At 45.9% G+C, this 15,765-nt stretch overlaps 1 protein-coding gene across 5 annotated transcripts in view; it reads left to right on the forward strand.

Moving 5' to 3' along the window:
* Plekha4 (pleckstrin homology domain containing A4) overlaps positions 1–15,765 on the forward strand; it is a 35,067-nt gene that overhangs the window by 14,934 nt on the left and 4,368 nt on the right. For 2 of the 5 annotated variants that reach the window (XM_045134321.1, XM_045134325.1), the window contains 8 exons: positions 2,794–2,841; positions 2,961–3,041; positions 3,182–3,334; positions 5,049–5,147; positions 6,524–6,664; positions 10,409–10,508; positions 10,578–10,654; positions 12,771–12,932. In XM_045134321.1, coding sequence (XP_044990256.1) covers positions 2,794–2,841; positions 2,961–3,041; positions 3,182–3,334; positions 5,049–5,147; positions 6,524–6,664; positions 10,409–10,508; positions 10,578–10,654; positions 12,771–12,932 — 861 coding nt within the window. The remainder of the gene's footprint in view (positions 1–2,793; positions 2,842–2,960; positions 3,042–3,181; positions 3,335–5,048; positions 5,148–6,523; positions 6,665–10,408; positions 10,509–10,577; positions 10,655–12,770; positions 12,933–15,765) is intronic. The other 3 variants (XM_045134322.1, XM_045134324.1, XM_045134323.1) reach the window with 3 other exon arrangements.

Consider the following 15,765-nt stretch of genomic DNA (forward strand, 5'->3'; position numbering starts at 1 on the left):
ACCAGACAAGCTGGCCCCCAAGCTTTGGGATTCTCCTGGTTCTGCCTCCTATTGCTGTAGGCAAACTGAGATCACAGGTCCATAGCTACCTTGTATCTAGCTTTATGTGGGTACTGGGTTTCGAATTCTGTCAATAAGCTTGCCTAGCCAATGCTTTTAACTGCTGAGCCATCCTTTTAACACCCAGTAGCTTTATGTTTTTATTTTTATTTTTTTATTTTTGGGTTTTCGAGGTAGGGTTTCACTGTACTCCAGGCTGACTTGGAATTCACTATGTACTATCAGGGTGACCTCCAAATTGCAGTGATCCTCCCACCTGTGTCTCTCACATTGGGACTAAAGGCATGCGCCACTATGCCTGGCTCAGCTTTATTTATTTATTTTTCAGGTAGGGTTTCACTCTAGCCCAGCCTGACCTGGAATTCACTATGTAGTCTCAGGGTAGCCTTGAACTCAAGGCAATTTTCCTACCTCTGCCTCTCGAGTGCTGGGATTAAAGGCGTGTGCCACCATGCCTGGCTTATTTTTATTAAAAATACTTTATTGTCAAGTTCCATAATTATAGACAATAAACCATGATAATTCTCTCCCCCTTCACTTTTCCCTTCATTACTCCACTCTCCATCATATCTCATCTCCCTCTCGATTAGTTTCTCTTTTATTTTGATGTCATCATCTTTTCCTCCCATTATGAGGGTCTTGTGTTGGTAGTACCAAGCACTGCAAGGTCATGGATATCCAGGCCAATTTTGTGTCTGGAAAAGTGTATTGTAAGGAGTCTAACCCTTCTATTGGCTCTTCTGCAATGGACCCCGAGCCTTGGAAGGTCTGATAGAAATGTTTCAGTGCTGAACACTCCTCTGCACATACTTGTGGTTCCAGCACTTGAAAGACAGTTAGGAGGATCAGGAACTCAAGGCCAGTGTCAGCTACATAGTGAGTTCAAGAGCAATCTGGGCTGCAAATGAGCCAAACAAATGAACAAACAAAGTGGCTGGGCATGGTGGCACATGCCTTTAATCCTAGCACTCAGAAGACAGAGGTAGGAGGATCGCTGTGAGTTCCAGGCCAGCCTGAGACTACAGACTGAGATTCAGGTCAGCGTAGGCTAGAATGAGACCCTACCTTGAGCAAAACAAAAAAGACTAAAAGTAAAAAAAGACTAAAAATTTTGGGGGCTGGAGAGATGGCTTAGCAGTTAAGGTGTTTGCCTGCGAAGCCTCAGGACCCAGGCTCGACTGCCCAGGACCCATGTAAGTCAAATGCATAAGGTGACATATGTGTCTGGAGTTCATTTGCAGTGGCTAGAGGCCCTGGCATGCCTCTCTCTCTCTCTCTCTCTCTCTCTCTCTCTCTCTCTCTCTCTCTCTCTCTGCTTCTTTCTCTTCCTCTTTCTCAAACAAATAAATAAAACACTAAAAAAAATAAATGTCTGGAGACAGCATCTCACTGATTCGGCTACACTAGCTAGCTGCGAGGATTCTCTGCCTCCACCCCCAGCACCAAGAAAAGATGCATATGCCACCACGCCCTGCATTTTTTCATGGGATGGATTCTGGGGATAAAATTCATGTTCTCTTGCTTGTGAGGCAAGTACTTTGCTGACTGAGCCATTTCCTCAGTCCTCTTTGTTTTTTTTGAGACAGAGCCTTACTCTGTAGCTCAGGCTGGCCTTGGACTCATGGTTCTCTTGCTTCAGCTTCCTGAGTGCTAGGATTACAGGAGTGTGCTACCATGCCTGGCTACAGTTCCTTTATTTTTCTCAATGTAGGGTCTTGCTCTAGCATATTCACTATGTAGTCTTAGGGTGGTATTGAACTCAAAGCAATCCTTCTACCTCTTCCTCTTGAGTGTTGGGATTAAAGGCGTGTGCCACCTTGACAAAAAAAAAAAGTAAAAAGTAATGGCCCTACAGTTACTTTAATTTTTTTTAAATTTGTATTTATGAGAGAGTGAGAAGGAAGGACAGAGAGAATGAGTGAACCAGGGCCTTAAAGTTGTGGGGAATCAAACCTGAGTCCTTTGATTTTGTAGAGAAGTACCTTAACTGCTAAGTCATCTCTCCAGCCTACTTTTTCTTTTTAATATTTATTTCTTTGAGAAAGAGAGAGAAAGAGGCAGATATATACAGAGAGAATTGTCATGCCAGGGCATGTTGCTGCTGCAAACAAACTCCGAACTTCAGATGCATGCATCACCTTATGCATCTGGCTTATGTGGGTCCTGGAGAATCGAATTTGGGTCCTTTGGCTTTTTAGGCAAGCACCTTAACCGCTAAGCAATTTCACCAGCCCAGATAAATATTTTTTAAGCCTGGCATGGTGGCACATACCTTTAATTCTATCACTTAGCAGGCAGAGGTAGAAGGATCATTGAGAGTTCGGGGCCACCCTGAGATTACATAGTGAATTCCAGGTCAGCCTGGAGCAGAGTGAGACCCTACCTCAAAAAACAAAAAAAAAAAATCAAACAACAACAAAAGCCCATAGGCCTGGTGTGTATGCTTTCTATTCCTAGCACTGGGGAGGCAGAGGTAGGAGGATTGCCCTGAGTTTGAAGCCGTCCTGAGGCTATATAGTAAATTCCAGGTCAGCCTGGGCTAGAGCAAGACCCCTACCTTGAAAAACAAAACAAAACAACAGCAGCAAAAACTATCCCACATGATCTTTTGGAAGCCACAAGTCTGGATGTTAGTTTATTATGGTTTGCTAAAGCTTGGATGTTTGCTAATCAACACTGAGTACATTAAGGACTTGTTTGTCCCCTGTGACCTTGGACTTTTCTCCTCCTCAGCCAGGGCCCCCATTGGATTCAACATTCCATCAAAGCTCAGAGACAGATGTAAGTTCTCCTGAATCCAGCTCCTTGTTGAATTTCCAGAGATGAGAAGATGCTAGATGGAGGGGGGAGGGGAAGAGTCAGGTATGGTCTGTCAACCTCCCCTTCTCTCCTTTCTCTAGACTCTATTGACCAAGTTGTGCGGGCAGGACCGGCAGCTCAGGAGGCTGCAGGAGGACATAGACAAGAAGCAGGAGGAGAAGGTGCAGGGTGGGGAAGAGCACAGGCCTCTGGCACCCTTCATCCTTCCTGACTCTCGAAGGCAGATATTTTAGATGGGGGCGACTTGGGGACTATTTTTCTGCTCTTGGCCTGGAAGTTCTGATCACCATCCATCTGCAAGCAGGAGCAGCTAGAAGCAGCCCTGGAGCTGACAAGACAGCAGATGGGTCAGACCACCAGGGAGGCCACAGCTCCTGGGAGGGCCTGGGGGCGCCAGCGCCTCCTGCAGGACCGGCTGGTGACGGTGAGGGCTGCCCTGTGTCACCTGGCTCAGGTAAGCATCTGGGAAGGGGCAGGAGGACAGTCATTGTGACAGACCGTGAGAGTTCATAGAAAGATTTTTCTTGGGAACTCAATGAATTCCAAACCTATAATCTTTTTTTGTTTGATTTTTCTGTTTGTCTGTTTTGTTTTTTTGGAAGATAGGATCTCACTGTAGCCCAGACTGACTTGGAATTCATTCTGTAGTCTCAGGGTGGCCTTGAACTCACAGTGATACTTCTGTCTTTGCCTCCTGAGTGCTGGGATTAAAGGTGTGCGCCACCACACCCGGCTTTTTATTTCATTTTTACTCATTGATTTATTTGTGAGAGAGAGCAAGAGGCAGGTAGAACATGGCACTCAGGATCTTTAGCCACTACAAATGAACACCAGATGCATGTGTCCCTTGTGCATCTGGCTTACATGGGTCATCGGGAGTTGAACTGGGGTTCTTTGGCTTTGCAGGCAAATGCCTTAGTGGCTAAGCCACCTCTCTAGCCCTATTTTTGGTTTTTCAGCGTAGGGTTTCACTGTAGCCCAGGCTGACCTGGAGTTCACTCTGTAGTCTCAGGCAGGCCTTAAACTCACAGCAGTCCTTCCACTTCTGCCTCCCAAGTGCTGGGATTAAAGGTGTGCACCACCATGCCCTGCTTAGTTTTTTAAAATATTTTATTTAAGTGTTTCAAGGTAGGGTCTCACTCTAGTTCAGGCTGACCTGGAATTCATTATATTCTCCGGGTGGCCTTGAACTCATGGCAGTCCTCCTACCTCTGCCTCTCGAGTGCTGAGATTAAAAGCGTGTACCACCATGCCTGGCTTTTAAAAAATATTTTAATTTTCATTTGTTTATTTTATTTTTTCAAGGTAGGGTCTCTTTCAAGTCCAGGCTGACCTGGAGTTCACTATGTAGTTTCTGGGTAGCCTTGAACTCGTGGCAATCTTCCTACCTCTGCCTCCTGGCTATTTATTTATTTGAGAGAGAGAAAGGCAAGTAGAGAGAGAGAGAGAGAATGGGCACTCAAGGGACTCCAGCAACTGCAAATGAACTCCAGACATATGCACTACCTTGTGCACCTGGTTCTTGTGGGTACTGGGGAATTGAACCAGGGTCCTTTGGCTTTGCAGGCAATTGCCTTGACTGCTGAGCCATCTCTCTAGCCCTCCATACAATTATTATTTGTTTTTTCAAGGTATGGTCTCACTGTAGCCTCAGGTTGACTTGGAACTCACTCTGCAGTTCCAGGCTGGCCTTGAATTCATAGTGATCTTCCTACCTCTGCCTCTGAGTGCTGGGATTAAAGGCGTGCATCACCATGTCTGGCTGATTTTTTTTTTTTTTAATTTGCAAAGAGAGAGAGGGAGGGAGAATGGCCATGCCAGGGCATCTATCCATGCCTGGCTTTACATTATTAGTATTATTGGCTAGCAGGCTTCTGTGGTAGTTCTGACTGAGTCAAGAATCCATTATCTTTGTAGATCTCTGCTCTTAGGAAGAGCATTGGTGATCTGGGGAGTGAGGGAATGCTGATATATATACCAGCAGATCAGAGAAGGCAAACTATATTTATACTGGGTTCCCAGTAATCTAAGAAAAGAGGGCCATGGGGGGTTCAAGTTCATGTGGCCTTCAGGACTCAAGAACCAGTCCTCCTTTCTTCCTCCTCAGCTGGGGAAAGGTGGGGGGCAATCTAGTAATTTGAGGTGCTAACCTCTTTTTCAACCCTCAGGAACGAGAGCAGGTTTGGGGCACATACAGTGGCCTGGAGCAGGAGCTGGCCACCTTAAGAGAGACCCTCGAGTACCTGCTACACCTTGGTTCCCCTCAGGTACTCCCTCACCGTTGGGTTCTAAGCCCACCACCATTGATTCTTGCTGCCTTAGCTTCCTGAATGCTGGCTTATAGGAACAAGCCACCACACTCGATGAGAATGTCATTGTGCCAGTGACTTCTCAAGACCTTTGTTAGAAAAATCTGAAATATTCCGGGCGTGGTGGCGCACACTTTTAATCCCAGCACTCAGGAGGCAGAGGTAGGAGGATTACCATGAGTTCAAGGCCACCCTGAGACTACATAGTGAATTCCAGGTCAGCCTGGCTAGAGTAAGACCCTACCTTGAAAAACCAAAAAAAAAAGAAGAAGAAGAAAATCTAAAATTTAATTAGAACATTCATCTTCTGCTAGGTCATATCATTGTGGTTTACTCTCTTGTTCTGCTGCTGGCCTGTGTCTTCTGGAATCAATGACAAAGATTTCAATCATGGCCATTCTGCACTAGTTACTTTCTTCTTAATATATTTACATACATATACATATACATATACATATACATATACATATACATATACATATACATATATATGTATGTCATTTTTTTACAAGGTAGTGTCTCAGTCTAGCTCAGGCTGACCTGGAATTCACTATGTAGTCTCAGGGTGGCCTTGAACTCATGGTAATCCTTCTACCTCTGCCTCTCAAGTGCTGGGATTAAACATGTGCACCACCAAGCCTGGCCCCAACTTGATATTTTTTTGAGGTACAGTTTTTTTTTTTTTTAATTTGAAAGGAGAGACACAGAGAGAGAATGGGCACACCAGGGCCTCTAGCCACTGCAAAGGAACTCCAGATACATGTGCCACCATGTGCATCTTGTTTAAGTGGGTGCTGGGGAATCAAACATGGGTCCTTAGGCTTTACAGGCAAGTGCCTTAAGCACTACCTAATGACTAGAGACTACATAGTGAATTCCATGTCAGCCTGGGCTACAGCGAGACCCTACCTTGAAAAATCAAAAAGATCAAATATATATAAAAGCTGGGCATGGTGGTGCACAATTTTAATCCTAGAGCTTGGGAGGCTGAGGTAGAAAGGATGGCTGTAAGTTCTTGGCCAGTCTGGGGTTAATAGTGAGTTACAGGTCAGCCTGGGCTAGAGTGAGACCTTGCCTCAAAAACAAACAAAAACAAGATATAGTCTCCCCAGATTGGATTCTCCAGTGGGATTTGCAATCCTGGTGTGAATATGAGGGGGTTTTCTTACGGATGGACAAGCGGAGCCTAAGTTGTTTATGGATGGTTGTGAAAGCCAGGAATAGCCAAGGCAGCCTCCATGCTCTGCTGATTTAAGACTTGTGCTGTATGAGCCCTGCTGCTGTCTCCCTCCTCAGAGTTCCCCATCTCGAACAAATTCCTTCCCTTCCCCCAGGACAGAGCAAGTGCTCAGCAGCAGCTGTGGATGGTGGAAGACACGCTGGCAGGTCTGGGCGGCCCCCAGAAAAAGCCACTGCATACTGACACTGAGCCTTCATTGCCTGTGCCCCCAGGCGAGGAGTGCTTGGAGCGTGAGGTGAGACTCCAGTTCCTGTCCTTCAGCTTCCTGTCCTGCCTGCTCCAATCTGTTGTGCCAAAACCATTTTCTTTATCTTTTTCTAAGGGAGGGTCTCACTCTAGCTCAGGCTGACCTGGAACTCGCTGTGTTTACCAGTTCAGGTTGGTCTCAAACTCACAATGATATTCCTACATCTGCCTCCCAAGTGCTCGGATTAAAGATGTGTGCCACCATGCCCGACTCAGAGTTTTTTGTTTTTTTTTTTTAAGATATTTTATTTATTTGAGAGAAAGAGGCAGAGAGAGAGAGAGAGAAATCAGGTATGCCAGGGCCTCTAGTTGCTGCAGATGAACACTAGATGCATACACCATCTTGTGCATGTAGTTTATGTGGGTCTTGGGAAATAGAATCTGGGTCCTTTGGCTTTGCAGGCAAGCACCTTAACTGCTAAGGAATTTCTCTAGCCCTTTTCTCAGTTTTATTTTTTTGTTTGTTTTGTTTATTTGAGGTAGGGTCTCACTCTAGCCCAGGCTAACCTGGAAGTCACTATGTAGTTTCAGGGTGGCCTTGAACTCACAGTGATCCTCTGCCTCCTGAGTGCTGGGACTGAAGGCGTGTGCTGCCACACCAGACCTTTTCTCAGTTTTTTGTTTTTTTTTTATTTTAATTTTTGTTTATTTATTTGACAGAGAAAGAGGGAGACAATGGGCATGCCAGGACCTCCAGCCACTGCAAATGAACTCCCTTGTGCATCTAGCTGATGTGGGTTCTGGGGAATTGAACCTGGTTCCTTTGACTTTGCAGACAAATGCCTTAACTGCTAAGCCATCCCTATAGCTCCTTTTCTCAGTTTTTTGAGGTAGGTTCTTGCTCTAGCCCAGGCTGACCTGGAATTCACTATGTAGTCTCAAGCTGGCCTGGAATTCACAGTGATTCTCCTATCTCAGTCTCCCAAGTGCTGGGATTAAAGGTGCATGCCACCACTCCCAGCTTTTTAAAAAATATTATTTTATTTTATTTACAAGCAGAGAGAGGCAGAGAGAGGAGAGAGAGGAAGAGAGAGTTGGTGCACCAGCACCTCTGGCCACTGCTAATGCTATTTTGTGTGTTGAGGTAGGGTCTCACTCTAGCCCAGGCAGACCTGGAGTTCACTATGTAGTCCCAGGGTAGCGTTGAACTCATGGTGATCCTCCTGCCTCTGATTCCCAAGTGCTGAGATTAAAGGTGTGTGCCACCATGCCTGGCAAAAATTGGTTTAAATGAGGAAGGGTTTATTTCAAGTTTACAGTTCCAGATTACTGTCTATCATGGCAGGGAAGGAACAGGGGCAGAGCTTGAAGCAGGGCAGGTCAGTCAGTCAGGAAGCAGAGAGTGGTGAATGCTGCCTTTCAGTCAACTCTCTTAAAAAAAAAAAGAAAGAAAGAAAGGGTGCACCAGGGTCTCTGGCCACTGCAAAGGAACTCCATATGCATGTACCTACATGTGCATCTGGCTTATATGAGTCCTGGGGAATTGAACCTGGGTCCTTAGGCTTCTCAGGCAAGTGCCTTAACCTAAGGTTAAGCCATCTCTCCAGCCCTGTCTCTTTTTTTGAGGCAAACCCAGCAGACTGGCCTCTGGCTTTTTTTTTTTTTTTTTATGAGAGAGAGAGAAAGGGCACTCTAGGGCCTCCAGCCACTCTAATTGAACTCCAGATGTGTGTGCCACCTAGTGCACATGTGCAACCTCATGCGCTTGTGTCACTTTGTGCGTCTGGCTTATGTGGGACCTGGAGAGTTGAACACGAGTCTTGGCTTGGCAGGCAGGCACCTTAACCGCTAAGTCATTTCTCCCGCTCTCTCTCTCTTTTTTAAAATTTTGTTTTCAAGGTAGGGTCTTGCTGTAGCCCAGGGTGACCTAGAATTTATTATGTAGTCTCAGGATGGCCTCAAACTCAGAGCAGTCCTCCTACATCAGCCTCCCTGGTGCTAGGATTAAAGGTTGCACTGTCACTTCTGGCTAAAAATTTTATTTAAAATTAGAGCGAAAGAGAATATGGACATGCCAGGGCCTCTTGCCACTGCAAACAAATCCCAGATGCATGTGCTATTCTCTGCATCTGGTTCTATGTAGGTACTCAGAAATCGAACCCATGTCATTAGCCTTTGCAAGCAAGCACTTAACCACTGAGCCATCTCTCTAGCCCTTAACTCTCTCCTTTTATATAGCCCCAGGACCCAGCCCATGGTTGTGGTCCACAGTTAAGGGTGGGTCTTTCCACCTCGACCTAATCAAGATAATTCCTCACTTGCATGCCCAGAAGCTCACCTAAACTACATAATCCCTCACAGGTGATTCTAGGTTGGTCAGATTGACAGTGGTCATAAACTATCACCATGATGTCAGTTGTCAACCTCATTGTGTGCTAAAGTATGTATATATACCACATGAAAATTGGGGTTGATAGAGCCGGGTGTGGTGGCACACGCCTTTAATCCCAGCACTCAGGAGGCAGAGGTAGGAGGGTCACTGTGAGTTCAAGGCCACCCTGAGACTACATAGTGAATTTCAGGTCAGCCTGGGCTACAGTGAGACCCTATCTCGAAAAATTAAAAAAAAAAAATTGGGGATGATAATGTTGCAGTATAACTTACTTAGTACCTTTCTTGTGGGCTTCCACCTATCACCTGGCTTTTCCTGGGAAAGCATAAAGAAACATACATTTAGGGCTGGAGGGATGGCTCAGCAGTTAAGGCATTTGCTTGCAAAGCCAATGGATCCAGGTTCAGTTCCCCAGGACCCACGTAAGCCAGATGTACAAGGTGGCACATGCATCTGGAGTTCATTTGCAGCAGCTAGAGGCCCTGGCATGCCCATTCTGTCTCTCTCTCTTTCTCTCTTCCTCCCTCTCAAATAAGTAAATAAAATTAAAAAAGCATCCATTCACCCCAGGTGTAAGGTACCTATCAGGAGAACAAAGAGAGGACCCTATCAAGTCCAGCTTGGTGAACCTGCGAGTTAATTAGGGTTCATGACAGGAGCATGGGTGACTCAAAGGCAGCCACACCAGTGGGAGGTCCCTACACCATTGTAGGGTCAACTGCATAGCATGGTACCCGGCACACATTCATGAGAAAACCTGTCACAATGCCTTGGGTGTGTCAGGCACTACTTTAAGTCCCTTACATGTGGACTTGACCCTCATATCCAAAGGTAGTACGTGGCCCAGAGAGGTCCAGCAGTTTGTTTAAAGTCACAGAGCTGTTGGGCATGGTGGCGCATGCCTTTAATCCCAGCATCCAAGAGGCTGTGGTAGGAGGATCACTGTGAGTTGGATGCCACCCTGAGACTACATAGTGACTTCTAGTCAGCCAGGGCTAGAGCGAGACTCTGCCCCAAAATCCAAAAAAAAAAAAGGGCTGGAGGGATGGCTTAGCAATTAAGGTGTTTGCCTGCAAAGCCAAAGGACCCAGGTTTGATTTCCCCATGTTAGCCAGATACACAAGGGGGTGCACATGTCTGTAGTTCGTTTGCAGTGGCTAGAGGCCCTGGCATGCCCATTCTCTCTCTCTCTCTTCCTCTTTTTCTTTGTCAAATAAATAAATAACTTAAAAAAAAACAAAATAAATAAATAAATAAAATCATACAGCTAATTAATGACAGAGGTTGGATTTGAAACCATAATGCCTAGCCCCAGGTCTGCAGTCTTAATCTTGCTCATGGTATGTTTTAATTGTTAATAATAATAAATAATAATACTCAGTCCCCTTTCTGTCTTGCCAGAGCCTGCCCGAGTCCCTGGAACTGAGTTCCCCTCGGTCCTCTGAGGTAGACTGGGGGCGGTCTCCCGGAGGTGATAGAACCCTTGCTAGCCTCCACTCAGGTGAGCATCCTGGAGGGGTGGGACTCTCTCAGTGTTCCCATATTCACCAAGTCCCCTCTGTCCTTCAAGGTCTTGAGTCCCCAAGGGTCTCCCGGGCATCCAGTCCTGAAGGACGCCACACCTTGTCCCCACAGCTGGGAACGAAGGTAGGCTATCCTGGAAATGCCAGTGATTCATCTTGGAACCTTTGTTCTAATCACCACTGGCCTCCAATCTTGGGAGAGGAGAGTTCTAAAGCTTCACCCAGTGGTGGACAGCATGGCTTTATTTTATTTCATCTTATTTTATTGTTTTTTTGAGGTAGGGTCTCAGTGTCACCCAGGCTGACCTAGAACTCGCTCTGTAGTTCCAGGCTGCCCTTGAAGTCACAGTGATCCTCTTATCTCTGCCTCCCAAGTTACTCTGGAGATATGCTTTAGCGTTTAAGGCGCATATCTGCTAAGCCTAAGGACCCAATTTTTTTTTCTTTTCTTTTTTTTAATTTACTTATTTGAGAGCAACAGATACAGAGAGAAAGACAGATAGAGGGAGAGAGAGAGAACGGGCGCACCAGGGCTTCCAGCCTCTGCAAACGAACTCCAGACGCGTGCGCCCCCTTGTGCATCTGGCTAACGTGGGACCTGGGGAACCGAGCTTCGAACTGTTGTCCTTAGGCTTCACAGGCAAGGCTTAACCACTAAGCCATCTCTCCAGCCCAGGACCCAGTTTTGATTCTCCAGGTCCCACATAAGCCAGATACACATGATGGTACACACGTCTGGAGTTTGTTTGCAGGGGCTAGAGGCCCTGGCACACCCATTCTCACTCTCTCTCTCCCCCTCTCTGTCTCTAATAAATAAAATAAATCTTTAAAAAAAATTTTTTTTTGAGGCAGGGTATGGCTCTAGCCCAGGCTGACCTGGAATTCACTATGAAGTGTCAGGGTGGCCTCGAACTCACGGCAATCCTCCTACCTCTGCCTCCCACGTGCTGGGATTAAAGGCGTGCGCCACCATGCCCCGCATATGCCCAGCTATTTTTTAATATTTATTTTTATTTATTTATTTGAAAGAGATAGAGAGAGAGAGAATGGACATGCCAAGGCTTCCAGCCATTGCAAACAAACTCCAGATGTATGCACCACCTTGTGCATCTGGCTAATGTGGGTCCTTGGGAATCAAACCTGGGTCCTTTGGCTTTGCAGGCAAATGCCTTACTGCTAAGCCATCTCTCCAGCCCTTCTAAAATATTTTTATTTATTTGCAAGCAGAGAGAGAGAGAGAGAGAGAGGAGAAGGGAGACAAAGAAAGAAACAGTAAAGCACACAGAGCCTTTTGTAACTGAAAATTAACTCCAGATGTATGTGTCACATTGTGTATTTGGCTTACATGGGTCCTGGGGAATCAAACCCAGGTAGTCAGGCTTTGCAAGCAAGTGACTTAAATCACTGAGTAGTTTCTCTAGCCCCTAGTTTTTATTTATTTATGTGTGTGAGTGTACCAGGTCTCTTGCCACTATAAATGAATGCCTGTCCAGCTTTAGTGAATGGCTGAGGAATTAAACCCCAGTCCATAGTCTTTTCAAGCCCTGAGCCAAATCTTTCCAGCCCCCATTTTCAGGTCTTTAATTTCAGCCCCTTCCAGCTTGTGTCTGGGGCCAGTTACTAAACCTCTCCATGTGTCCATTTTTCTTTTACTTTCTTAATTTTTTTGTTTATTTTTATTTATTTATTTGACAGTGACAGAGAGAGAGAGAGAGAGAGAGAGAGACGGGGGGGGGGGGAGAGAATGGGCACACCAGGGCCTCCAGCCAATGCAAACAAACTCCAGATGCATGCGGCACCTTGTGCATCTGGCTAACATGGGTCCTGGGGAATTGAGCCCCGAACCCAGGTCCTTAGGCTTCACAGGCAAGTGCCTAACCACTAAGCCATCTCTCCAGCCCATGTGTGCATTTTTCATCTGCATAATGGGCTAATAGTCATGGTTACCACATAGAATGGATGTGAGGATTAAAACAAAATGAATGCTTGCGGGCATACTTCATTGGTACCCTGTCTTGAATCCACAGTGAGGGCTGGGTGGTGACTGAGAACCAGGCCACACAAGGCCTCAAATGCTTTTGTTGACTGGTGCTTGGGTGTCTGTGGAGCTGTGAGTGTGCAAAAGCTCCCTTCCCCCTGACTCTTGGGTGATGTCCTGGAAAGGGCCAGGCTGTTGGTGGAGTGTTCTGGAATAGAAAGAGGAGGCCCAAGGCTAGGCTCTTAGTATCCTGGCTTTCTAGGTCCAGGTGGCCCGGCCTCGAATGAGTGCCCAGGAACAGCTGGAGCGCATGCGTAGGAACCAGGAATGTTGGCGCCCTCTTCCACGCTCTGCCTCTCCAAGGTTCCTTACCCTGAGGAGAGCACCATCCCCAGCCAGAAGCCAGCCTGACATGGAGCAAAGGGTAAGGGGCATGAGTTTGGGGTCTAGACAGCAATCCAGGGAGGAGGGAGGAGAGGGGCAAGGGGAACCTTTCCTCCTATCTTGAGTTTCAGTTACCTTCTACGTAAGATGAGGATCTTTCTCTCTCACCCTGTCTGTCTCTCTTTCTGCTCACAAATAAATAAATAACAGTATTTTTTTAAAAAAATAAGGATGCTTCCCACCTCCTTGTCCCAAATTGAGTCATTCCAGCTTCCTGTTGCCTCAACAGTGGGTGGAGAGAAATAGGTGAGGAGGGAACAGACATGTTCTTTCAGAGCAAGTATCATAGGGTCTACAATGAAACCGAGGCGTTTTTCTCAGTTGCTATGTAGTATGAAAGAAAAAATGGCAAAAAAAAAAAAAAAAGATCATCTAGAGCTGGGTGCCTTTCATCACAGTACTTGGAAGGCTGAGGAGGGAGGATTACTGTGAGTTTGAGTCTAGCCTGGGTCTACAGAATGAGTTCCAGGTCAGCCTGGGCTAGAGTGAGACCCTACCACAAAAAAAAGAAAGAAAGAAAGAAAAAAGAAAAAAAAGGGGGTAGTGGTTAAAGGCTCTTGCTTGCAAAGCCTTATTGCCCTTCTGCAGTAAAGCTAGATGTACAAACTGTCACATGTATCTGGAGTTTGCAGTGATAGGAGGCCCTGGCATAACCATACCCACTCTCTGTCTTTCTTTCTGTCCCTCTCTCTCAAATAAATACATAATTTAAGAAAGTTTTAATTTTAGGCTGGAGAGATGGCTTAGCAGTTAAGGCATTTGCCTGCAAAGCCAAAGGATCCTGGTTGTATTCTCCAGGACCGACATAAGCCAGGTGCACAAGAGGTTGCATGCACCTGGAGTTCCTTTGCAGTGGCTGGAGGCCCTGGTGTGCCCATTCGCTCCCTGTCTCTTTCTCTCTCTCTGTCTCTTTCTATCAAATAAATAAATAAATTTTAATTTTTTAATATTTGGTTTTACTTTATTTGAAAGAGGGAGAGAGAGAGAAAGAGAAAGAAGCAGATAGAATGAGAGAGGGAGAGAGAGAGAGAGAGAGAGAATGGACATGCCAAGGCCTCCAGCCACTGCAAAGGAACTCCAGATGCATGCAACCACTTTATGCATCTGGCTTATGTGGGTCCTGGGGAATTGAACCTAGGTCCTTTGCTTTGCAGGAAAGTGCCTTAACTGCTAAGTCATTTCTCCAGCTCTTTTTTAAAAAAATTTTATTTATTTATTTGAGAGACAGAAAGATACAGAAATAGGCAAGTAGAAAGAGAATGGGCACATCAGGGCCTCTAGCCACTGCAAACAAACTCCAGATGCATGCACCCCCTTGTGAATTTGGGTTATGTGGGGCCTGGGGAGTCGAACTTAGGTCCTTTGGCTTTGCAGGCAAGCACCTTAACCACTAAGCCATCTCTCCAGCCCTAACTTTTATTTCTTTTTACTTCTCCCAGGTAGGGTCTCACTCTAGCTTAGAGTGACCTGGAATTCACTATGTAGTCTCAGGGTGCCTCAAACTCATAGCGATCTTTCCATCTCTGCCTCCCAAGTGCTGGGATTAAAGGTGTGCACCACCATACCTGGCCAATTAAAAAAAAAAAATTAAAGCCAGGCATTAAAGCGAGGACTACATAGTGAATTCTAGGTCAGCCTGGGCTAGAGTGAAACCCTATCTCAGAAAAAAAAAAAAAAAAAAAAAAAACCTAGGTGGGTGTAGTTGTGCACATCTTTAATCCTAGCACTCAGGGGATCGAGGTAGAAATATTGTTGTGAATTTGAGGCCAGCCTGGAACTACAGAGTAATTTCCAGCTCAGCCTGGGCTACAGTGAAACCCTACCTTGAAAAAATAAAAACAAAAATAAATTGACTATATAAGCAAGCTGCTTTTATTTCCATTGATTTCATCAGGGAGTGTCCAGACATGAAGATAAGTCTCAGTGTCATTTAATCATAGAGGCCTGGGTTAGCTTCTGTCACTGTGACCAAACACCTCAGGAAAACTGATGAAAGATGTATTTGGCCTTTTTAAAAAAAGTAAAATAAATATTATTGATTTGCAAGCAGAGAGAGAAACAGAATGGGTGTGCCAGGGTGCCTAGCTATTGCAAACAAACTCCAGATGCATGCACCACTCTGTCATCTGGCTTTACATGGTTACCAGAGAATTGAACCTGGGTCATCAAGCTCTGCAGACAAACACTTTAACCACTGAGCCATCTCTCCTGTCCCATATTTGGCTTTTCCAGTCGCAGAGGTCTCATTCACCCATAACAGGCTGATTCTATTTTTGGATGTGGGCTGAGGTGAAACAAGGTGGCAGAAGGGTGTGATGAACCACAGCTGCTCGCCTCATGGTAATCAGGAAGCAGAAAGAGACAACAATGGTCATGTACATGCCTGAGGATCAAGACAGACCTTTTCCAAATATGCCCTCGGTGACCTACTTCCTTCAGCGAGGACCCTCTTCCCGTAGCTCATTTAGCTATAAGCTTATTTATGGATTAATCCATTGATATGGTTAGCACCCCTGGGGCTGGGGATGTAGCTCAGTGGGAAGAGTGTTTGCCTAGCATGTGCAAATCCTTGGATTTCACTCTCAGCACCCCACACGTGTGACAGTGCACACTTGGTAATCCCAGCACTCTGTTCAAGGTCTGGGGCTAGACAGAGGTAGCTCAACTGTTAAGACACTTACTTGTAAAGACTGACGGCTGAGGTTCAGTTCTCCAGTACCCACGTCAAGCCAGACGCACAAAGTGGCACAAGTATCTATAGTTCGTTTGCAGTGGTAGGAGGCCCTGGTGCACCCATACTCACTCTTTATCCT

This window comes from Jaculus jaculus, chromosome 14, assembly GCF_020740685.1.
Source record: "Jaculus jaculus isolate mJacJac1 chromosome 14, mJacJac1.mat.Y.cur, whole genome shotgun sequence".
Classification (NCBI taxonomy): Eukaryota; Metazoa; Chordata; class Mammalia; order Rodentia; family Dipodidae; genus Jaculus; species Jaculus jaculus.